General features: G+C 46.9%; 3 protein-coding genes across 4 annotated transcripts; 1 reads left to right on the top strand and 2 right to left on the bottom strand.

The window, feature by feature from the left end:
- Positions 1-2,295: 2,295 nt before the first annotated feature.
- Positions 2,296-4,044, bottom strand: LOC103630776 (putative cyclin-dependent kinase F-2). The gene has a single exon (XM_008651839.3). The coding sequence runs from the start codon at positions 3,509-3,511 to the stop codon at positions 2,405-2,407; it is 1,107 nt and encodes a 368-aa protein (XP_008650061.1). The 5' UTR covers positions 3,512-4,044; the 3' UTR covers positions 2,296-2,404.
- A 627-nt stretch (positions 4,045-4,671) lies between these two features.
- Positions 4,672-12,309, bottom strand: LOC103630775 (auxin-like 1 protein). Of its 2 annotated transcripts, none has more exons than XM_008651838.3 (8): positions 11,712-12,309; positions 6,023-9,587; positions 5,810-5,885; positions 5,608-5,681; positions 5,451-5,516; positions 5,286-5,375; positions 5,023-5,199; positions 4,672-4,943 (listed from the first exon to the last, which is right to left on the bottom strand). In XM_008651838.3, exons 1-8 carry the CDS (start codon positions 12,143-12,145, stop codon positions 4,908-4,910), a joined length of 4,518 nt encoding a protein of 1,505 aa, XP_008650060.1. In that variant the 5' UTR covers positions 12,146-12,309; the 3' UTR covers positions 4,672-4,907. The 2 variants fall into 2 exon arrangements, with proteins under 2 accessions (XP_008650060.1, XP_035816147.1); XM_035960254.1 differs by lacking the exon at positions 11,712-12,309 and adding an exon at positions 10,878-11,546 and having other exon boundaries at positions 4,717-4,943.
- Positions 12,310-22,758: 10,449 nt separating this feature from the next.
- LOC103630774 (protein RADIALIS-like 3) lies at positions 22,759-23,764 on the top strand. Its single transcript, XM_008651836.4, has 2 exons — positions 22,759-23,250; positions 23,439-23,764. Exons 1-2 carry the CDS (start codon positions 22,946-22,948, stop codon positions 23,467-23,469), a joined length of 336 nt encoding a protein of 111 aa, XP_008650058.1. The 5' UTR covers positions 22,759-22,945; the 3' UTR covers positions 23,470-23,764.
- The last annotated feature ends 912 nt before the right edge of the window (positions 23,765-24,676 follow it).

Genomic DNA, 24,676 nt, shown 5'->3' with positions numbered 1-24,676 from the left:
AAGTAGCCGTTGCTCCGCTGGCTCACCGGACAGTCCGGTGTGCACCGGACATGTCCGGTGAATTATAGCGGAGCGGATTCCCGAAGTTTGCGAGTTCAGAGTCGCTCTTCCTTGGAGCACCGGACAGTCCGGTGAATTATAGCGGAGCGCTTCTGAGTTTTCCTGAAGGTGAAGAGTTTGGCTTGGAGTTCCCTGGTGCACCGGACACTGTTCGGTGGCACACCGGACAGTCCGGTGCTCCAGACCAAGGCAGCCTTTGGTTATCCCTTGCTCTCTATGTTGAACCTTTTTCTTGGTCTTTTTATTGGCTAAGTGTGAACCTTTGACACCTGTATAACTTATAGACTAGAGCAAACTAGTCAGTCCAATTATTTGTGTTAGTCAATTCAACCACCAAAATTAATTAGGAAAATAGGTGTAAGCCTAATTCCCTTTCAAATTGCACAGAGGGAAATAGGTGTATAACTTTTTGTATGTGTTGTCTTGAGTATAAATTTGGTATTCGGTTTTTACCGAAAACCGAAGTAAAAAACCGAAACCGAATTTCTCGGTTTTTCATTTTCACGAAAACCGATCGGTTTCTAATGTCTAGAAAACCGAAGTTTTTTTAAAACTGAAAAACCCAAACTGAAGTTTAAAAAAACGAATGCCATCCCTATTTGGCTAATTATTAACCTTCCTCTAACGAGCTGAAACTCTACCACAGAGGATCCATCTAACCATGGGATTTTTTAAAAGAAAGATATACTAATTTCTAGTGCATTACAACGAGATGAAGCAAAGTCTTAAAACAAACATCTCTCGCCCTCTGTTCCATATAGAACATGCAGCCCAGCAAAATGAGATAGCCTAAAGCCAGGCACACTCTAGTGAATATCGATCCTTGAACCAGACCGCCACCCATATGCGTGGAAAAAACACTGTGATCAAATAAGTCAAGTGAAGTGGTGCCTCCATATCAAGTTGTGTGATAAAGTTGCGTGAGCTGGTGATGGAGGGTGTAGGTGTTAAATCTAGCCTACTATTGGATCATGCTAGTGAATTGTAATGTGCTTGGTTGTAGCCTTTTGACAAACTGGACAATGTATTGTATACTTGATCGATCTTAATATCACTTAAAAGCTTCCGCTTGTGGTCGATTTAGTTTGGAGGGATGTCAAGTTCACTCTTTGTTTATTTAGAACATTGGCTTCTTTCATTTCAGTATTGATTCATTTTCTATTGAAGCCTCATGGCTTACTGAATCATGCAGATAGTTTTAATGCAGCTCAACCTCAGTTACTGGGTTGAAAGATAATGAGAACCAGATAACCAGGGGAAAAGTTATTTGAGACCACAATTGATTCATATTGATTCTTTGATGTTCAGGAGCTCAATCGCTCGACTGGAGTTAGTTGAACATGTGATTTGGTCAAGCTACAGTAAGCATATGTCGTTGTCCCAATGTTCTCACCTTTACATTGCACATATACACCATTCCTATATGACAGGTTAAATACACAACTGACAAAGCAATATATTATTGTAGTTTTACATCTTATTATCCGTGTAGGTGTATAAGTCGTTTTCTTCATGCAGGTTGTTTGGGATAAGGATCTAGTTGAGGATTCCCCCTTGGCCTGCTAGTTGCGCTTGGATCCATGCCAATTTTTAGTTCATTTTACTTATAGATAAATCATTTGTTAGAAATACTGCCCGATTTGTTCTGAACAATAAAAAAGGCTTTTTTTTTAATGAATGGCCATTTGAGCACTTGTTGATATTTTTTTAGGCCTAGGCATTGGAGTACATTGGTCTTGCCCCCACAATGCATTGAGAGAAGGTCTTGTAGAGGGTGAGAAGTAAGTCTGATTTTTTTTAACCAAAGCAGAATCGGCACGTACTTCTTTCTTGCTCGGAAGTCTCTTTCAGAATAAGTTCTTGGAGAATGTTTCAGGTAGCAGATAATTTTGTGAGGTTTCCAAAATCCTTATGTTTTCTAGTTCCGCGTGGCCAGCCACTCGGTTGCAGTCTTGTGGATTCATACAGAGCAACGAGGCATTTTGAACAAACCAGTGGTGGTGGGGCTGCAATCAAGAAAAATCGGTCCTTCTCTGTAGGAACATAAATACGGAAAAATGGTGATCGTTAAGCTTTTTGTTTGTTCAGTTTGTTAGTTGTGCTGTTTTGGATTGACAACCAAGTCGAATTGCTTCTCGTGCATGTTATTCGTAGTTGTTTTTTCGAGACTATGTCAATGTCCAGAAAAAACCATCTACCAAGGATAGAATGAATAAAATAATGGCATCCGGATGAACAAACAAGTTCATAAAATAAAGCATATAACAATCAATCTATCATAAGTTCATAACTGTCGGTTAGTACGCGTATAGTAATACGTTAGACAATCTTCTTCTAGATCAGATCATTGAGCCATCTTTGCTGTAGCAGAAACTGAAGCAGCAGAGTCCGTGTCTTTAGTGAACCACGGGCTTCGGAGCGCGACCGACGCCGACGGCCTCTTGTCGGCGTCGCAGGAGAGGAGCCGCTGCAGGAGGCCGAATCCATCCGCGGACAGGAGCTTCTTGGGAAAGAGCTTCGGCAGCATGCTGGGGTGGCGGACGGGCGGCAGGGGCACCATGGCGGCGAGCGGGAGGGACTTGAATGCCGGCCACGTCGTCCGCTCCGACACGCCGAGCACGCCGAATATCAAGCTGAGCACCTCCATGTCGTCCTCCCCGTCGAAGAGCGGCTTCCCGGTGAGGAGCTCCGCCATGACGCAGCCGAGGGACCACATGTCCACCATCGCGTCGTAGTCGGGCTTCCCCAGGAGCATCTCCGGCGCCATGTACCGGACCGTGCCGGCCTGCCCGTACGCCGGCTTGGTGATCGAGGCGGCGAGCCCGAGGTCGCATATCTTGACGGAGACGGGCTCGCGGTCATCGGCGCCGGCGCCGGAGCCGGAGCCGACAAGGATGTTCCCGGGCTTTATGTCCCGGTGCATGATCCGGCGCGCGTGCATGTGCTTGGCCCCGGCCAGGAGCTGCCGCATGATGAGCCGCACTTGCTGCTCCGTGAACGGGCGGCCGGCGCGGTAGCGGCTTCCGTTGAGTACGTCGTGGAGGTTGGGACCGACGCACTCCATCACGAGCGCGATCTCGGCCGTAGCGGGGCTGATGGCGATCGCGTGCAGGCCGACCAGGGACGGGTGGCCGCGGCAGGCCGCGAGGAGCTCGGCCTCCTGCAGCGTCTTGGAGGCGACGGCGTTCGCGCTAGCTTTGGCCCCCGCCTCCGCCTCCGCCCCAGCACCAGCTGGCGCGCGGAGTGTCTTCACGGCGACGGCCTGACCCGTGGCGCGGTGCCGCGCCTCGACGACGGCGCCGAAGCTGCCCTCCCCGAGCACCCGGGTCGTCTCGTAGTCCGCTGTCGTCCAGAGACGGCGCCGCTTGCACCACCCCGCCCCCGCGCCGGAGGAGTCGTCGTCGTCGCGGTCGAGCAAGAAGCTGATGGCAGCAACGCGCTTGGCGAGCATCGCAAACCGGTGGCGAGGATCGCAGCAGAATGACGGGCGGGCGGGTGGTGATGGATCGGAGGCAAGCGTGGCGGCGTAGGGGACGAGAAGTCAGATAGCTAGCGGTGCTGGAGGCGAAATGGATGAGGTTTGGATCCAGGACAGGACGAATATATAGAGCAACAACCGTGGGCCGTGGCTGTGTTTGGACTTTGGAGACGCGGAAAGCGGAAAGCGTCCGGAGCGGATTGCATGCATAACAACTTCTACAGACATGTACAACGCTCTCTCTCTTTCACGCGTGGGGAGGGAGAGGGAGGGTAGTATTTTGGATATTCACCTTGAAAAAATCAATATGTTTCATCCATATCCACCGCCGGCGAAACCCCGTCACATTTTCTGTTCCTTGCCTCGCCGCTGCTGTGAGCGCACCACCACCGGCCGTCAACTCACCCCATCAGATTGCCATCGCAATGGACCGCGGCCGTTCCTGCTATGGTAAGGTTATTACACACCCTATGATTTATTTTGGTTTTTTTCCTAAAATCTAAGAGATGATAATGCTCCTTCCACTCTAGAAAGAATATTTTTCTAACGCCAAATGTTTGTCTTCTTACTTTTTTTGTTCTCTTAATAATAATAATAATAATAATAATAATAATAATAATAATAATAATAATAATAATAATAATAATAATAATAATAATAATAATAATAATAATAATAATAATAATAATAATAATAACAACAACAACAAGAACAACAACAACTAGTCTACTTTCACGTGGATGTCCGTATATTACTTGAAATGATACAAAATAACACCACATTAATTCTCTTATGGAGAGGATATTTTCAACCAAATAAATCGTTCACGATCGGACTAAGATATTTAATAATAGATATTGTTACCTTCATTTATATAGGCCGTTTTTTAGTTACAATAATGTAACATTGAGATAAATCATTTTTATAGATTTGATTAAATTCTAGAACACTTTGTTTAGATGGAACTAGAATTTTATCTCTCTTTTTTGGACGGGGGCAAGTCCTACGACAGGTTTCCGGAGCTAGAAGAGCCGGCTGTTTCCGTCCGACCGACCAATCGTGTCAGTCATCCCTATTCTCTAACTACCTGAAACTCTACCGTAAAGGATCCATCTGACCAATGCATTGGGCAGTTTTCGACCCACCGCGCGGGCTTGGAAACTTACGAGCAATGGAGCTCTTTTTGCTGAACTGATTCTGAGATAAGGTACTAACCAGCATCATCTGCGCTGTGTTTCTGACACGGATATCTAGGGCTACAACTGCATATTTACAATCAGTTTTGAATCAAGAAACTGACGACGTCGCTATAGAAAATATACGAATCGCCTGCCTCAAAATAAACGGCCGCTCTAGCACCCCCGCCACCCTAGCGCTCCTCCGAAGTGAATTTGTTCCAAGCATCCTGCAAAACAGGTGGCAGCAGGTGAGCAGAGATCCAACTTCCAAATAACCAGAGCATTCAATGTGGACAGAGCACATACCTTAAGAAGATCAAAAACCTTCTCACATATGTATTTCTGTCTGATCGTAGCGCCCCTCTGCTGTAGTTTATCTGGATGGACACATAGGGTTGCCTTCCTGTAAGCTTTCTTCACAGCAACCGCTGTAATGAGATCTGTTAGTGGCACCGGTTGCCAGCCACTATCGGCACCAAGAATCTGCCAGGGGAAACAGAGCGACACGTGATAACCTTTTCCATGTTCTATGTTACGGGTTTAAGGATGCATGAAATTTAGCTGCTTACATATTGCAATGTGGATAGCAGGGCCCTCAGATTTCCTTCCTTTCCATTTGACCATCTCTTGATCTCAGGATCCAGGAATTCAGACAGCCTCTGAAATACATAAACACCAATGCTATGAATAAATGCAGGTACAGAGAGAATGTTCTTTGTGTGTAAATGTCTTACATGTTTCTCTGCTTGCTCTCTTTGAGCCAGCAGGTCCCGCGTGTTCTTCTCGGCAAGAGCTTTTGTCTGAAAATAGGGAATGTGCGTGTCACCAAACTATCGACAAACATAAGGAAAGAAAAATGAAATAAACCCCACAGAGGAGTATCAGCTATACCACACGCTCAGCTGTGCGTTGATGCCTCTCTAATCTTGCTTTATGTCTTAAAGCGGACTCAACCTCAACCATTGCTGCCAACAAATATCAAAGAGTAGAAAATTAGATTAGTAACAACCAAATACTTTTTTTTTACAAAATGCATGCAAGGTTTCCTCAGAAAACATGAATTACAATAAAGTCTTCTGAATATATTAAGTACCTCTGTTGCTGGAATCTGGGTTTCGGATGAAATTACTAGAAGTTGCCCTATGAAACTGTGACTCCTGTCGAATATCCTGCATCCAGAAACCAAATTTATATCTAGTCAGCATTTTCTCTGAAAAGGGAAGAGAAAAAGGAAAGAAGGTTGCATAGTAGAGTCTGAATTTCAAACTGCATCACTCAATGTACCATACCAATGAAACAAACCTACCTGATTGGTGGACTTAAAACTCTCCTTGAAAGAGGATTTGTATCGTTCCCTCCGCTCTCTTGCCTCTGCAAGAGCCTTCTCAGCCTTTGCCTTTTCTATTGCCCGCTCCCGAGCTTCAGCAGTTGCTCGCTCGACTGCCGCACGTTCTGCTTTTATCCTAGCTTCTCTAGTAGCCCTTTCAGCAGCTGGTTCGACACTTGCTCTATCTTCTTTCTCTCGGGCCTCTGCAGATGCCCGCTGCCGTGCAGCATTAATTCTTTCCAAAGCCATTTTTTCTGCCTTTTCACGAGCTTCGGCAAATGCTCTCTCATGTGCTTCTCTTGTCGCTCTTTCAACAGCAAGTCTATCCTTTTTACGCTCCCTCTCCCTTTCCGCCTCTTCTAATCTTCTTCTTTCCTTCTCTTCAGCAAGTTCTCTCTCTTTCTTCAATTTATGTCTTTCCTTCTCTTCAGCAAGTTCTTTTTCTTTCTCCAATTTACTTCTTTCCTTCTCTTCGGCATGTTCTTTTTCTTTCTCCATTTTTCTTCTTTCCTTCTCTTCGGCAAGTTCTCTTTCTTTCTCAAATTTCCTTCTTTCCTTCTCTTCGGCAAGTTCTCTTTCTTTCTCCAATTTCCTTCTTTCCTTCTCTTCAACTTCTCTTTCTTTCTCCAATCTCCTTTCACTTTCGTTTTCCTCCTGTACTCTTTGAGAAGACCCTTTGTCCTTTTCACATGCACTATCTGCTGTTGTCATGTTCTCCCTCTCTTTGGTCCTCTGAACTCCATGTACCTCTTTTTTCCGTGTCACAGTAGGAACTGTTGTGGGAGCTTCAGCAGATTTAGTTACACCACACATCGTCTCCAAGGGAGATGATGCATGCTCTGCCTTTGATATCCTTGTTGTAGTGTCTTTTTCTTCCATTATGATTGCGTTGCCATGATCTTCACATGTAGACCTTTCTGTTGATAATTCTCTTCCTCCTCTGTTGGAAACATCCCCGATTTCTTCAAGACCAGGAACACCCCCAGATGTCTGAAAAGCAGCAGTACCATCTTTTTGCATTGAGTGCTGCATGCGGGTATACATTTCTGAAGACAAAACCTGCTCATCTTTCAAATTAACAAATGTTCTGGCAGTGCTATCAATTGTAGTTTTGATAACAACTTCATCGCCTGAAAATGATTCAGACCTAACCTCGTCACAAGATGTATAACACATGTTATCTACATCACTTTTTCCTCTGTTGGTGCTGTCAGATGAATTCTGGTCTTCCTGGTTACAATGAGCACATCCTTCTTCAGTATCTGTACACACACTATTTTCTAACAAGGTTTCATCTACTTCTTTGCCATTAATATCACAAAGATGTACATCTGTTCCTTCTTCCATATTCTCCTCTTCACCATGTCCTAATGACCCATGCATTTCTTGATCCAGATCTCTTTTAATCAACTTGCTAGCTACCTCAAATACATTAGGCATGTTTGATTCTTCTGGGTCTGCAAAGTCATCATTTTGTAGAATAACATCATTCAAATCTTTAGGACAATCACCATCCAGATCCACAATTGTTACTTCGGGGTGTGTACACGGACCAAGTTTCTCCTCATTTTTGACTTTCTGTACTTCCTCAGAGATTACATTCATCTTAGCACCTTTGTTATGGAAGTGTGGTCGCAGCAAGAGTGATCCATCAATAAAGCTGAATTTTTCTCTTCCATAATTTTCAGCTTCCTGCCCTTTTCCATTAGGTCCCCTCATGAAAGCATCACATACATCAGATTCTTTAAGTTCTTCTAAAATGAATGATTTAATGTTACTTCCCTGGGAAATAGCAACATCAGATACATCTGAGGATTCCTGTAGCTTTTCATTACTACGAGAAGTGTGTTGCATCCCACCATCGCAAGATACTTCTGATACCAGTTTACTGGTTGTGTCCTCTTGTGATGTTCCTGCTAATGGACTTAAGTTTGGACTAATATTACCATGGTCTCCAAGATCGCTGGCATTTACTGATGAGCGAGCCTCCGGAAATGAACCTGACACATCCTTGAAGACATCCAGCTTTGTGGAGGCTCCACTCATAGAAGGAAGCTCAAAGCACTTATCAGTACCATGGCTTTCCTTAGCATTTTTCAGTGTTACAAGTCCCTCACCAATTGAGTTGTGAGTCTTTTGGTGTGCCTTATTTTCTGTAGAAGATTCTAAAATCACAGACACACTATCTTTGTCCACGGGAGCTGTCTTGTTCTCTCTCAGATTTACAGGTTTCACCCCCACACTCCTGCCATCATTAACCTCCCATAGTTTTTCATACCTGTCCAAGTCAGAGCCTGCTGCATTGAATTCAATTTCATTGTGATCATTGATGACACTAGTAATAGGATTCATTTGCTCACATTTATCACCTCCCTCTGTGGCTTCATCATTTTTGCATTTCTGATCATCTCGGGTTAGCTCAAAAAAGTCATTACCTGACTTCCAGTTGCCTAGTTTTTGTAGTTTACTGGAAGTTTGACAGGATTCAGTGCAGTGTTGCACCATATGCTCAGGCTTCTCCAATGGAAGTACCTTTTTTCCATTGTCATCAAAATGATCTAATCTGACTGCAGTCAGCTTTTTGTGCTTGTCAGACAAAGAATCGTCAGGGTTCTTTTCTTCTTCCGATGACTTTTTCACCCATAGTTTTTGTTCAGAAGTATCGGCCTCTACAGAAATAGGAGACTTGATTTCTGTAGACCTTGTGCTTTTAAGATGACTTGGCTTCTTCCGCAATTTAAAACTGTCACCTTTTCCCTCTAACAATGCTTTTGCAGCCTTTAACCTAGCTTCAGCAAAATTCATTGCCTCCTTCATAGCTGCTGATGCAGAAGTTGGATTGGCATCAACTTTCTTGTCAGTGTGAGACATGTTGCTACTTGAAGTGATATGTGCAGAAGTTGGAGAGCAATTGTCGTCTACAATCCTGACGTCTTCTTTAGCTGCACTCTCTTTCTTGTTGAGCAGTTTAGGTTGTTGCTTCAATGGTTGTTGTACTTTGATTGATTGTGTCTGTGTATCACTGTCAGATACCTGAAGAAATGCATAATCAGGAGGCGTTACAGTACTACGTGTTGAATGACTATCAGAGTTCTTGTGATTTTCGTTTGCAGATATACTTCCAGAAATAGGTGTCCATGATTGACTTTGCTGCTTCTGATCAACTGCAAAATCACTCTCAGCACTCTGCACACTCGTGTTAGCAGGGCTTGGTTTCTTATTACTATCATCATTGGCCATTGTTCCATAATCAATTCTTGAAACATGATTGGTTGCTGGACCATGTAATGAATTGCGAGAATCAATCACAAAGTCCACCGAAGGTTTAACTGTGCAGGTCATCATCTCAATTAGATCATCAGGTCTCCTCTCAGCAGTCTTGTTATATGACATCACAAACTGCGGACTTTCTGTGTCTGTAGAGAAGGATATTGGAGAAAACTTATGGTCTTTAAAATGCTGATGATGATCCAGATTTTGATAGTGTTGAGGAAGTATAGAAGGCTCATCCTCCAGCTGGCTGGATTCTTTTCTAAACGATGATCTGTTAATACAAAAAAATAATGGTAAACCATCTCACAGATAGTAAACACACACACTTTTAACTGCCAAAGCAGTTTCAAGGGGGGACAAACATGAATAAAAAAAGCAGAACAATCGTGTTACACTAATCATGATGCTGATAAACATAATGCAGATTGTAAAATCAAAATTGACTGTTTTTGCTGGAATCGCATTTTGCTGCATGGTATTTTCACTTAGATGCGCTTCATAAGACAATAAATGCAAATATTTGATGGCAATTACTGGCAGTAGATATTACAAATATAGCATATTGACATCACTCACGACCTTTATCAGCATCCTTTCAGAATGATTAAATGAATGCTGCAGCACACAACACTACAAGATGTACATACGTTACAACACCCCATCCCACCAAGTAACGCCTCTACTCATTATGGACAAGGAAATTGACCCCGTTCATGTCTCCTATCTCACCTCCCATGGTGGTTTTCAGGCCCTTTTGTTTATTCTCTAGATTATATAATCCAGCTTAAATAAGTTGAGAGTTAAACAAACAACACAGATTATTGGGTGGGTTATGTAATCTAGATGCCTAGATTATAATAATCCATAAGCAGGTCAATAGGTGCTTATATTAGTTATACATATAATCCATAAGCTGGATTATACAATCCAGAAAGGAAACAAACAGGGCCTCATTCTCCTTGAATGTCAATGGCCAGCTAGCCTCACCAGCTTATCAAATGTAGCTTGTTGGCCAGCAAGGTCATAGTGCACCCATGTTTAATGCACCCATTCCCTAGCAGTACAACACATCAACCGGCCATGATTTGTCCACCTCCTGCACTGACCTGTCTGGTTTACCCAACTACCACGTCCTCTTCAGATCCACATGTTCCGATTGTTGTGTGGCACTGGCACCGGCTTCTTCATCAGGAGGAAGCAGGAATTTCTAGTTCCTTGCTTCTACAGTTCTACTACAGTCACTGGTAGATCTTTCACCAAATGATGGAGGACACCAACTCATTTGGTGCTATAAGGTGTGGTGGGCCTATGATTAAAAAAATCTTCGCCAATGGCTACATGGAATCTATTAGGGAAGATTGGTTACAACTGAATGAGACAGGAAAACTGTTCACATGGGCGAAAAACACAAATCAAGGGATGTCCATTTCTGTGCGTGCCACTAACCATAGAAGAACATACAATATATGAGCTTCCATCACCAAAGTCAACATCATGCTTGATTTTAAAAAGCATTAAAGATTATTTTATCTGTACCAAGCTTGCTCAAGGAAAACCGTACCAATCCTATGAATTTCGTCCACGGCAAATGTTGAATACTTGTTATCAAGTCATCCAACTCTTCTTCAATGCTCAACTTTTTTAAATCCATGGAAATAGACAGTGGTTGTAATGTCCGCCGTATGAGGATCTCCACGATGTGATTACAACATTACACATAAATCTTAATTCGAACAATATATATTCACATGAAAAAATAAACAAAAGCCCGCAAACAGCGAATCCTTAGTAGAGACCCTCAAATGCCATAGAAGCACAAAGGGGGGGAGGGGGCAAATGGCAATACCAGCACCACCTGGTGACACCATTTCACGCTGAGCCGAATAATGAGTGAGTAGAAAAGGCTCTGCTTTTCTCTCTCAAAGAAGGGAGACACCTTTACGAACCAGAAAATGGAAAACTGTCCCAGTAACGCTTAATGCTGCATAAACAGCTTCTCCGACGCTAACACCACTCTGGACGCAGAGCAAAGCGGCGTAAAAAGGAGGATCGGAAGAGGCACCTTTACAACGAGAAGAACGGTAGATGTGCAATGTTAAAAGCCCGCAAATCCCCCCTCTCACCCACCTAACCAATCATCCCACCAACAGACTAGGACGTGACACGGTCGCATTTCCGAATGGAGGAAGCAAATCGTGAACCCCACTCATCGCCGTTTTCCGAATCAACGTCTGCAAACGAAGAACGCGCAGACCGGGGAAGCAGTAAGGGCCGCCCGCGCTGTTCACCCAGCCGGAAACACACACACACTGACACACATAGAGGGAGAGAGGCAGGCGACGACTGTCGGAGAGGGTCAGAGGGCGGGAGGGAGGGCGTGCAGCACAGCGCAGACCTGGTGGAGCTCCCGCTGGACGAGGCGATCTCCGGGTCCGTCTCCCCTGCGGCGTCGGGAACGGGCTCCGGCTGCGGCTCGCCGAAGAGGTCCTCGTACGGCAGCGCAAAGTCGGCGAAGTCGAAGCGGCCGAAGATCTCCCCGTAGTCCCCCTTCCCGCGGCAGGCGAAGAAGCCCTCGGCGGCGGCGAGCGAAGGCGCGGGCGGCAGGTCTAGGTACGGGATGGAGCAGGTCGCCGCGACGCCGCCGAACACCTCGGCGTAGTCCAGCGGCGCGGCCCCGAACGGCGCTGCGAAGCGCGGCGGGCCGCCGAACACGTCCCCGTACGCCGCCCGCGCCGCCGCCGCTCCTCCTCCTCCCACGCCACCAACGCCCACCGCTCCCGCCGCCGCTGCCTTCCGGTGGTGCCTCCTCTCCCTACGCGCCGCGTCCATGGCCGCGCCACGCGCGAGCGCGCTAGGGCTTTCTCACCGCCCCGCTCCCTACACCCTGGTCCACCCTCTGTGCACAGGGTTTTGGGGGGGCGAAGGAGGAGAGGAATGGAGGGGGGAGCGGGAGGGGAGGCGAGAGCGAGGTTGGGGGAGTGGGACTGTGGGAGGCGAAGCGGAGGCCAAGCGCAGGGACAGGGGCGAGCAGGCAGGCGGGCAGGGCTTTACTCGGGAGTTGCGGTGTTTGGGACGGTGTCCGTCCGTGTTTTACCATTAAAAAAACTGCCGCGCCTGGGTCGCCCCGTCCTTGTGTGTGGGGACCATGGCAAATTGGCATGGGCACCACGGCCCGCGGTGTGGAAGGGCTGCGGCCCTCGGTGGCGTTGGCTGTTTTTTTGCGTTGCGGCCGCGCGGAAAAGCGTTGTCTCGCTCCCATTCCGTCCCGTCCCATCCGGCCGTCCCAGGGGAGGAGGACGCGGGCGGAACCGCGTTGGCGCGGGTCCCTATCCCTGTCGCTTCCTGCCTGATGCCAGCTACGGCGGGCGCGCGAAGCCTTCGGGCGTTGGCCGTTGGATTGGAATTGGACGAAAGACGGCGGCGGCTTCGTGTTTTTTTCACCGTGCCTAGGCTTTGTCGCAAGCTCCTGCAGAAAACCCACTACTAGATAAGCAAATTACTGATCAAATGAAATCTGCTAGCACACTAAGGAAAGTTTGAAAGCACCATGATTTCTAGGAAACTGGTTTCTGTCTCCTGGATCGTGTTTTAGGAGAGCTGCTGGAAACAGGATCGTGTTCTCTCAAGTTCCTCCAAAGGGCTCATCCTACGTGTGATTTGGAGGTCCTCACGCCGAGAGCAGGACAAGTCCCCGTGGCCCGTGGAAGTGGACGGAGCTCACAGTGCTCCTCCACCTGCACGGCGTACACGGTGGCGCTGCCGTGCCTGCCGTCAGAGACATCGGCCGACCATGGACACACGCATTGACACCCGGAGTGTCTCAGCGACTCAGCCTCAGCCTGAAGCCTCGGCGCGTGGACAGCGACGCCCGCGCGCTCCCTGTTCCAGCAGATGTCCTTCCCGGCGTCGCCATGCCCCACGTCCCGATCACGGCAGCTCCAATTCATGGCCATGAGCGGTCGATCGAGCGAGCCGAGGGGAACTGGCACGCGTGCTTGTGGTTTGTTCGCAGTCAGGCACGGCGTCTGTTTCGTGGTCGTTGAGTAGCTGACATTCGGACACGGACGAGAGCGAGAGGCACGCGCGTAGTCCTTGGACGCACTGCAGATAGGAGTAAAAGCCCCCCAACGGTTCTGTCTGTCAGCAGCACGCTCTCGGCTCTCGGATGAGAATGACAGACACTAATCCGTGCGTCTCATCATGGTTTGGACGACATTAGATAGACGGGACGGGCGCGAGGTTACTTGCACGCTAATGAACCTTGTTTGCGCCCTTGCGCGTGCGAGACATGGCAGACTCACTGACAGTGAAAGAAAGAAAGAAAGAAAGAAAGAAAGAAAGAAAGAAAGAAAGAAAGAAAGAAAGAAAGAAAGAAAGAAAGAAAGAAAGAAAGAAAGAAAGAAAGAAACGGCTCGGGCAAGGAGGGACGATCCAGGGCGTGTTGGATGGTCGCCGGGAGCCTGCCGAGCACGCGCGCTGGCTCTGGCATGTACAGGCAGATCGATAGATGTACGTGGGCGGCCAGGCAGGGGCAGCCATCAGTGTGGTCGCTGGTCTCTGCTTCCCTTGGCATTGCCATGCCCCTCATTCCCAGTGAAACGAAATCACCCACGTCCGCGGCAGCCCTGGACGACGAACTGCATCGTCTGCATCATGAGAGTCCCCCCGCTTTTGCTGCATGGGGAATGGATTGTGGGCGGCGAACACGGCGAGTGGACGGCCTCATTCCGGCGTCCTCCGCGTGTTCCCTCCCTCGGCACGAATCATTGCCCTTCTTTCTTTCTTTCTTTCGTTCTTTCTTTCTTTTTTTTTTCTTTCTTTCGGCGTCCCTCCATTCCCCATCATTAGTTCCTCTTCCTCCCAGCCTACTCCGTCCCGTACGTACGTACGTACGCTCCTCCAATCCAATACACCAGCAAGCAGAGCTAGCAGTAACGGCTTCCTCGTCTCGTCTCCACGCGCATGGCAGACGACGACAGCGCACTGCACTGCTCTGCCTGACTGCTTGATTAGGCTCTGCTGAGAGAGAAGGGGCCTAATGGCGGCGTCTTTATCTGTTACTCGTCCAATCCGACCCAACCCTTGCTTTCAGAATTTAATGGCCTCAAACAGTCGTAGTCGCAGTCACGGGACTTATGGGCTGGACAGCGACGCTCATTTGCTGCATGGCCCCCCGCCGGCAACGACGTCGACGACGACGACAGGCCAGGTTCATATGGTCAGCACCAGTTGCTCGGTCTGCTAGTTGCTGATATTTCTTTAGCATTTCCATGGACCATGCGTCGTGCTGGCTGCACTCGCGTCGCTGTCCCTGCGGAGGCTTGGTGTTTGGGTGGTCTGGTTCCCAATTCGAGCATCTGCGATTAGAAAATCCGTGAGCCGCCAAGTCTGGTCTCGGTCTCGGATACTCCTTGTCCTTGGTCTGCAGCTGCTCATCAGCCCATGGCTGTTGCTGTTGGGTCAATATTTTACAGGGATTCAGTTCAGGCTCAGGAACTGAAAAACAAATGCTTTATCACCGGAGGGGGGTTTCTCTGGCTTCAGCTCTGACTGGTTGTCTGGCTTCTGGCTTCTAATCAATGGGATCTGTTTCGTCTTTGCTCTTGTTGGACGTGCCTACGTGATTACTCCGGTCATCAGTCCAATTATTGTTGCGATGGGGCGTGTTGGACCAGCCCATTCTTCTTCATTCATTCTCAATCTCTCCAGGTAACAAACGGGTGGAATGGAGCCAGATGTTCGCGACCTCTCTCTCTCTCTCTCTCTCTCTCTCTCTCTCTCGTCTTGATCTAGCTGTGGGGCTACAACACTACGAACAAGCTCACACAACAACCGTTGCCTTGTCTCTACTAACCACTGCTCCATGCATGCATATATGCTGTGGGCTTCTTGTGCGTGTCACACTGCGTGGAGTGGCGGAGAAGATCTAGCTAGCGGCAACTTGTGTCCATCTGTGAACAAAAATCTGCAGGCATGTGTGCCTGGTCCTGGTTGCCTTCAATCGCATGTCCATTCTCCAAACAATCAACTGACACACGACTAAGGCCTTGTTTGGTTTTGAAGGGGTTAAAGGGGATTGAAGCAAATTTAATCCAAAACCCTATTCAAGAATGAATAAATGGGATTAAATCCTCACAAATACCCTACGATCTATGAGAGCAAACAAACAAGCCCTAATAGGGCGTTTGATTCTCACCTCTTAAACTTTAGTTTAGTCTCTAAAATATTAAAGGGATGACTAAAATAAGTCTTTCAAATAGAATTTTTAAGAACTAAAATTTAATCCCTAAAATTTAGGAGAGTGATTAAAGTAACCAAACACACTCCCTTAAAGATGCATTCAGGTAATCAATATTGTTGGTTTCTCGGTTCTAAAATAGTTACCAGTAATTTATTTTAGTCAAACATTTTTTTCTTCTAATTTAGCTAGATTTATAGCAGGTGTACCTATATTTTTCACATATTTGATCAAATCTAAGAATTAATGAATCCTAAAAAAACAAAAACGACAACTATTTTTGAACAAAACAACCTGTGCCACCAAGTAAGCCGCATCAAATTACAATGCCCCCGTACTAATTCTTGAATGCATATGTCCCAGCCCCCACCCCGCCTCGTTCTGAATTTAAAATGTTTTATATGAAAGTAACTTTCCTGTGCTCAAAATAATAATAAAAAAGAAGGGTTAACAACTTAACATACAGGATGGCCACTTCAACACATACTCCTACCTGTATTTGGGCCCTTTTCGCCTGGCCGAATCGATAGACAGCTGAGCTGATGACAAGCAGGGACCAGGGAGGAAAAAGACGCTGATTTGATCGAAAGCTTAGGGTTCCTGACGCGCATCATACATATATTGCCACTTTGTTAATTGGAGGAATCCATGCCTTGGATGCAAAGAATGCGGAAAGAAAGGAGAACTGGGACGGCGTACAAGGGACCCCATTCATTCATCTGATCACGAATCAGGGTGAGATCGGCGGTTTCTTTTTTTTTTTTTTTGAAAAAGTACCCATATGATTCATATTTAAAATATAGTCATATATACTACTGCTACGTGCCGCTGTCTGCTACTGTGCTTGCTTTTGTGCATGCGATTCTGAACTTTGAAGTATACATATTATATTTTAACAAACTGTCGAGGACACTTTTGGAATGAGCAGAGTACAGTAGCCGTGGGCCCGTCCGTGGCCTTTTAGACGACAAGACATATGAATTCCGGGCTTTCCCTTTTCCTCATGCCGCAGCGCTACGGGTACACACTACGTAGCATGCTCTAGGTTTCGTTTAGCATTTTTTTAATAAAAAGGAACAAAAATATAAATCCTACGACAGCTACTGATTTATGGAGCATAAGAGTGAGCATACAAGCGTGATTTATGGACCATAAGAGTGAGCATACGTGCGTGATGAGAATGTCAGCATGGTCTAGGGATGACTATAGACGACACTGAGTATGACACGAGCATAGGTGTACATTTGGGTCGGGTCTGATGGGCCGGCCCGAAGCACGGAAAAAAAGCACGGCCCAGGCACGGCACGACACGAAATAATTTAGTGCCGGGCCGGCACGGCCCGATATATCGGGCCAGGTTTGGGCCAAGGTCACGGCCCATGGGCGGGCACGAGCACGGCCCGTTTAAGGCAGACACGAAATGACCCATATAAAGGCACGAAAAGGCTCATATATTTATTAAAATCACACTTCATTCCACACTTATATATACTTGATAAAGAACATAAAGTTATAGATAATGTTAGTTAGATGTTTTTTGTAGCTTTGAATTAGAGTATGTGATGCAATTTTATTTTTGTTATGAACATTAGATAATAAACTGAACGTACGAACTTTATTTAGAGCTGATTATACTCTTTTTCTTTCTAACAAAATGATTTGTAAACGAGTTAGTCATTGCATGGCTCTAGTAATTTAATACAAATATTAAGTTTGATTTTGGTCAAATTTATTTGTCTTATCTTTTATTTATTTTATTAAATTTGTTTTGAATTTCGGGCTCTGATGTGAATTTCGGGCCCCTAATGTGAATTTCGGGCCGCCCGAAATGAGCCTGACACGTTTAAGCAATTACGAGTCGGGCCGTGGGCTAGGCCCATGGGCTGGCCCGACACGGCCCAAAATTCAAACAATACGGGCCTTTTCGGGCTTGGGCCGGGCCGGGCCGGGCGGCCCGAATGTACACCTATAGACACGAGTCTAGTATTGTGTTTAGGCCGTTACCTTGGTATGATAGGCCTGCACGGGCACGACACGATTAGAGACATGATTAGGCACGGTTTAGACCAACTGTAACTGTTACTATCGTATAGTGCCGACACGACACGATTATGCACTATAGTGTCGTGTCTGGGACGATACCTAGGGACTAGTGCTGACACGATACTAATAGTGTTGTGCTTAATAGTGCTAGTGCCAGGGCTGTGTCGAACGACCGTTTAGCCATCTATAGGGATTACAGTGATAACGTATACTCAATAGGCACATAAAATCATACCCATACCCACTAGAGAAAAATGTCACATAACCATACCCAATATCTATCATGGGTATAAAATACCCACATACCCACCACGAGTAGCGGGTAACCTATCGGGCACCCATACCTACTAACAATACAATAGTCATGATCATTTAAAAGACGCTAAAATAATAACATACTGTCTTTGTGCCAACATGACAAAATTATAGAACCCAACATAATTTTATCACAAGGTCAACAACATTCAACATTAGATGACATTATCATACAAGCCCACACACGAGAGAGAACAAGCTCCTTATCTAGACCCACATGTCATATCTTAGAGGATTTCGTATCAGGTAGTTGGTATGGGACAAGAGAGAACATACTCATGCCCTTCATATCATATGGGTATAAAAATGACTCAATTATCCATGGGTATATAAAATCGTCATACTCGTATCCTAAGGGTTAGTTTGAGAACTCCATTTTCTTAAAAAAATTCTATTTCCCCAAGAAAAAAAATAATTTGTCTTGGAAAAATAAAAATCTCATGGAAAAATGAGGTTCGCAAACTAACCATAATAGGGTTTTATCCACGGGTATCAGGTTTTGGTTTAGGGTACACAGTGCCATCCCTAGCAGGGTTACCCAACAGTGCTTAAGACTAAGAAAGGACTGGTGTGGGGGTCATTCATCCTCATCCTTGATGTCCCAGCGGGCTCTAAAAACAATCTGCAGGCAACAACATATATGCTGCTGCTGTGAGTCAAGCGTCCATCCGTCCAGGCAACAACAACCAGCCCGCGTGATCATTGATGACGGGCCTGCAACTGAAATACTCCCTCCGTTTCTTTTTATTTGTCGCTGGATAGTGCAATCCAGCGACAAATAATGGCACCCCCTCCCGTTCCCGTCCCACGGTCGTCTGCTCTGCACTGCTCCATGTGGAGCAGAAGAAGATGGAGCCTCTCTGTTTTTAATGCTAAAACATGCATGGTGACGTACTGACGTGGAGAGAAAGCAAGACATCCTGATCATGTTCCAGCACGCCGATTTGTTTGCCGAAGAACTCGGCGAGTTGTTTATCATGGAAGGCGCAGGCGACGAGCAGGCAGGCAGGCAGGTGCTCTCGCTGGCCATTTATGCTGCGGCGGCGGCAGGACAGGCGGCCCACGGCTGGGTAGTTGGCTTGGCTGGTCGGCCGGCCGGCGTCCTGCTGCCTGCTGCCTGCTGCCTGCTGCTGGTGGTGGAAGAATCGTGGGGCTGGGCGGACCAGGAGGACCATTCCTTCCCCGATTCCGATTCGCACCGACTCTTCGTCCTCCGCCATGAAAACTGCATCCGTCGCATCGCGTATGCCAGCGCAGAAATGGAAACTGGATTCTCGTTTTGCAAATGCTGGGCCCGATTTCCCGCGAGTCTCGGTGCAATGCATGGCCCAGCCCAGCCCACGAGCAGCCATCGGGTTTGCTTGCTTCTGCGTTAGCAGGAATAGTCAGTCGTCCTGCACACCTATGGGGGCCCGTGGACACTGAAACACCACCCTGGCCACTCACATTACCGAGCGAGAAGCCCCAAGCTGTTGTTCCTCGCAGCTCCGGCTCCAGATTATCACCACGACATGTAAGCGAAGCTACGGAAATTCATCCGAAGCAGTATCCGATCCGATAACTCCAGATTATCGGCGGATAGATGCTTATCTCCCTTCTCCCCTCGCATCGGCGGCGGCGTCCTCCCCGGAAAGCCGGCCTGCGCCGCGCGTGGCCACCAGCTGCACCACCGGCTTCGTCTCGTCTCAAGATTCTCTTCTTCGTCAGGGCAGCTAGCTTGTTCGGTAGGAGGAGGAGAGAATTTCTCGGCAGGAACGGAATCTTGGCACACATGGCATGGACATGGTATGTGTTGCTGGCAGTGGCACTGGCAGGCACCCCTGAATTCTCTCCTCCATCGTCCATCGTCGTGGACATCGAATTCGTAATCTGCATGCCGATGGCCGAGATGCGGACAAAAGCAGCGCCGCCTTTTCCGGACTAGTTGTATTTTGGTTGATAAATTAACCTTCCCAAACGTCCGACGCAGCTTTCAGCACACTGCAAACGTACCTTGAAATCTAACGATGCAGTTTCTACTTGTAAGGCGTCGACGCAAACAAGCCCTCCGTCGTCCATGGCGGGATTCTTCAGAGAACCAACGCGCGGCTCTGTCTGAACTGAACGATGCAGGGCCATCCAAGCTCATTCACTCGCTCGCTCACTCACTCACTCACAATTGTTCACTGTTAAATTGTTCGATGCCGACGTGAGTCCCAGGCAGGCAGGCAGGCATCAGTGGATGGATGGATTCTCGCAGCTGGACAGTAGCAGCAACGAGTGGTTGGTGGTTCCTTCTTCCCTTGGCCGACAGAGGAACCTAGCTGCAGGATGCCAATGCACCTGCAGGTTAAAGAGGAAGGTGCTGAACACCAGTCCACTTCAGATTAAAGCGGAAGCTAGCTGCTGCCTCAGATCATCGATAGAGAAACGATAAGGATTCCATCTTGAGGCAGCCCAGGCAGCCAGGCAGGCAGGGGAAAGGAAAGGGCCCTGCCGCCCTGGTGAATCTGCACTCAGGTCGTTGCCTGGCATATGTTCTTCTTGCATTGCATGCCAGACCTAAATATACTGCAGCTACCAGGAGCCCAGGACAGAATCCGGCACGCCCGCATGCCTGGGGAGACCAACTTGCTCCGTGTGATATTATCATATACATACACCTTGATTTGATAGCGCGCGCGGCAACGCATCATTCCCGGTCGCTCGTCAGTGAACGCAGGATCGTAAGTAGGGGCGGTAATAATGGATCGTGGTGCTAAATTCATTTTAGTTAAAAAATAAATAAAAATAAAGTCTGATCCTAATATGATCAGATTCTTAAATATTTTATAGTGTATAATTTAAAGTCCATTATCACCCCTCTCACAGAATTCCACACACCCTCGATGCATCTTAGGGCATGTACAGTGGAGAGACACCAAAACGGTTCTCCAAGCACTTGAGACAACTAAGACACTTTATTGTACAGTGGAGTGTCTATAAACGTAGTGTATTAATAAATACAGAATTAAATGTATTTGTATAGCATCAGATCGATAGAACAGACGACAAATTCGTACAGTGGGAAGTGAGGCGTCTGTTGCTACTTGGTTTACGGGCCAGAGGCGTCTCTTCACGGAGAGACGGCTCTAAGATTTTTCTGCAAATAACCCCCTTAAACATCTTAAGAGCCTCTACATTAAACACCACTGTACATGCCCTTATATACACATAATCTTAACTACTCCTTTGGACCATCAGTTTTCGATGATCGTCCCGCGTCATACATGAAACACACATATGTTTCCCTCTCCCGTTCTCACTTACAATCCACAGATAAGCCGTGAGAAATCATCCAAGTTCAACACGACAAGAAACAACATAACTTATGGTTTAATAGGATGTTGTTATAATCCTATAAATATTAATTTGTGTCGCGTCATGGATGTTATAGTCACTGCACTACAGGAAACGGCTAAATTTTGGTGGGCCAAAAACCCACGAAAATAAGCCTAAACCGACGAAAATAACATATTTTCGTCGGCAGGCCGGCGAAAATAGCCGCCGAAAATAAGTTCGACGAAAATAGGCACCTATTTCCGTGGTACCGACGAAAAATACCTATTTTCGTCGGCTTTCCCAAGGCCGACGAAAATAGTTGGTCGACTGACTATTTTCGTGGGCCCGGTGGTGGCCGACGAAAATACGCCCAGGCTATTTTCGTCGGCTAGGTGGGGCCGACGAAAATACGTGCCCGATATTTTCGTCGGCCCGCTTATGGCCGACGAAAATATGTTCCCAGGATATTTTCGTCGGCCACCACCGAGGCCGACGAAAATTGATGGTTCCCCCACCAAAACAGATTTTCCTGCACCTATTAATAATTCACAGCAAAATACACAATATCACAATTCACATATACAGATTCACAAACAAAATACATAATTCACAAAACACATTCACATATATATAAATAGTCCATAGTCCATTCAAATAAGTCCAGAGTCCATAAGTCCATTGTCCATTTCAAATACACAATTCACAAAACACACTCACTACTCACTACTCACTCCGGCGGGCTGTGGGAGTTTTGGCCACTCCCTCCTCCACCACCAGGAAGGTGGCCACTCCCTCCAGAACCATGGACGAGGAAGTCTTGGACGTTGACAGCACCCTCCGATCCATGAGCATGTGATGCTGAACCCTGCAATTCATCAATCATTCAAATAAGACTGTATTTTGCTATCCCTATACCTATACATTGCTGTGTTTGGTCAATATTTGCATAAAACTAAATATGGAACGTCACCTGTGATCCATGGTGAGGAGGAGGTTGTGCATGCATCCACGGGTACTGTTGTGCTGGCCACCCCAGAGGTGGTGGCACCCACCCCGTCGGTGGTGGTGCCATCCACGCTTGAAATGGCTGAGAGCCCGCCGGTGGCTGGGAGACCGGTGGCACCCATCCTGGGACTGGCTGCGATCCTAGTGACCGACGAAAATAGTGGTGGGCCCACGAAAATACGCATTATTTTCGTCGGCCACTAGACCGACGAAAATAACTTCCTTATTTTCATGGGTCGGCCGACGAAAATATACCGGCCCACGAAAATTTAGGCTTTTCTTGTAGTGCTGTATTACAAATTATGGTTTTAAAATTTTATGAAAGATAACATGTAAATAAGTTTGTAGCATTCCCATTCTCATGATTATTCGATAGCTTGGTCTAACTATCTTTGCCTGCTTGTAACGTGAGGCAGGGCGGAAGTCAGACAAAGCTGCTTGACGAAGACATATATGATTATGAATACCAATTTTGGATTTTGGAGGTCTCAGTCTGAAATCCCTGCCAGCTGATGGGCTGGGAGCAAGCTCTATATATACGCTAGCTCCTCCTACCAGCGTCATTATCTCAGTAACCAAACATTACTGATTTGCTTGCACTCGACATCTGGCTTGCAGTAGCAAGCTACAGCTCTAGGTAGATCATCGATCTGACACAAACACTGACGCTTCACTACACACCTGTAGAAACTAGCAGCACTCAGAGTCGGAGCTTTCTGAACTGAACAATGGCTTCCGGCGGCGGGTCGTCGTCGTCCCGCGCGTGGACGCAGCGGCAGAACAAGCAGTTCGAGTGCGCGCTGGCGGTGTACGACAGGGAGGCCCCGGACCGGTGGCACAACATCGCCCGCTACATGGGCGGCACCAAGTCCGCCGACGAGGTGCGCCGCCACTTCGAGCAGCTCGTCCACGACGTCACCCAGATCGAGGCCGGCCGCGTCCCCTTCCCCCGCTACATGGGCAGCTACTACGGCAGCGCGCCGGCGCCCGTCGCCGGCGCCGGCCTCGACGACGACATGGCCGCCGCCACGAGGTACGTACGTAGTCGTCATTCAAATTCAACACAGCACACACTTGGTCGTCGTCGTAGTTTTGGGCGGTCGTAGTAGAGGTCGCATTGGTAGGTGTGTGGGCAATTCGACATGCGTGCATGCATGGCAGCAGCCACTCATCATCCCATGCATAGGCTCATCTCTCTCGTATTTTGTTGGATGCACCCAGAACCAAGCAGTACCCGAAGTTCCAGCGATGAAGACGAATGGCTACTCTCCGATGATACGTACGTCCATGGGCCGGGGGTGATATATATACGCATGCATGCGTACGTGCATGCATATATGGCAGTCGTTTCCCCTTTGCAACGACCGATATGCCGAAAATAAGGAAGAAGAATTATCGTCTCTTTACCCTCATGTGTGTACCCACGTATATGATAGATGTAGAATTACCTACTTAATTAGACTGACACTGATCGACGAACGGTCAGTGTGGTGCTGAAATAATGTACATGTGCTGTATATATCAATATATGCTGTTCTGTTCATATATATATCGCAATCAATGTAAAGTGTTCATCATCAGCTTCTCCCATTCAAAATAATTCCAAAACCATTGCTTCGCGCACACGTACATCTCTTCATTCGATCATAATTGAGAATAATTGACTTTGTGAACTTTCCAAAAAAGAAGAGATTCAATAAAGTTTTGTTTTACTTGTCGTCGGGAATATTATTCCATCCAACACATCGGCATTTTTATTTTCAATAAAGAAAAAACATGTTCCCTCTTTCCTCTACTTATCCGCCCGCCGTCGTCATCACGCTTTTTATATAGACTTATTCCATTTTTTTGGAAAAAAGCATCGGCATTTATAATATCGGATTAGATTGGTTCCATCCTCCACATGATCGGTTTTCTTAGTGATTTATTTGAACTGGTAACTTGTATACGTGAAGTACGTTAGACTTATTAGGAAGTAAGTGAAGACAGACACGACATATAGATGAGAATTTGGCTATATATCGTTGGGATTACGTGCGGAGCAAGATGAAGTTGTCTATATGGTTCAAGATTTAGAAAGTGACGGATTACTACTATTGCAACGGATCAAACGATTATATGTTTATGTTGATTTTGGATGATTTTTATCAAAACGAATTTTATAGAAGCTGACTAAAAAGTTGAGCGTTTGACAGTCCGCAACAACTTTTGGTGACAGAAGCTGCAAAAAGCTGAAACAAACGAGACCTATATATGTCTCGCCAATGCTCTCGTGGCCGATGTTGATGTCAACGACGGCTTAGATTCGACACACCATAGCTAGCCTGTTCGCGCTAGGGCCACGGTGACCCGCCGAGCTGGGACTAAGGCCTAGTTTGGTCGCAGAGGAGAAATTAACCTAGGGAGGGTTTGTTTTGGTGTTTTAGTATTCACCCCAATACACATGAGTTAGGTTGGGG

This window comes from Zea mays, chromosome 6 (genome assembly GCF_902167145.1).
Source record: "Zea mays cultivar B73 chromosome 6, Zm-B73-REFERENCE-NAM-5.0, whole genome shotgun sequence".
NCBI classification, from domain to species: Eukaryota; Viridiplantae; Streptophyta; class Magnoliopsida; order Poales; family Poaceae; genus Zea; species Zea mays.
The sequence above is the reverse complement of the archived record's forward strand: the minus strand, read 5'-3'. Positions and strand labels throughout refer to the sequence as shown.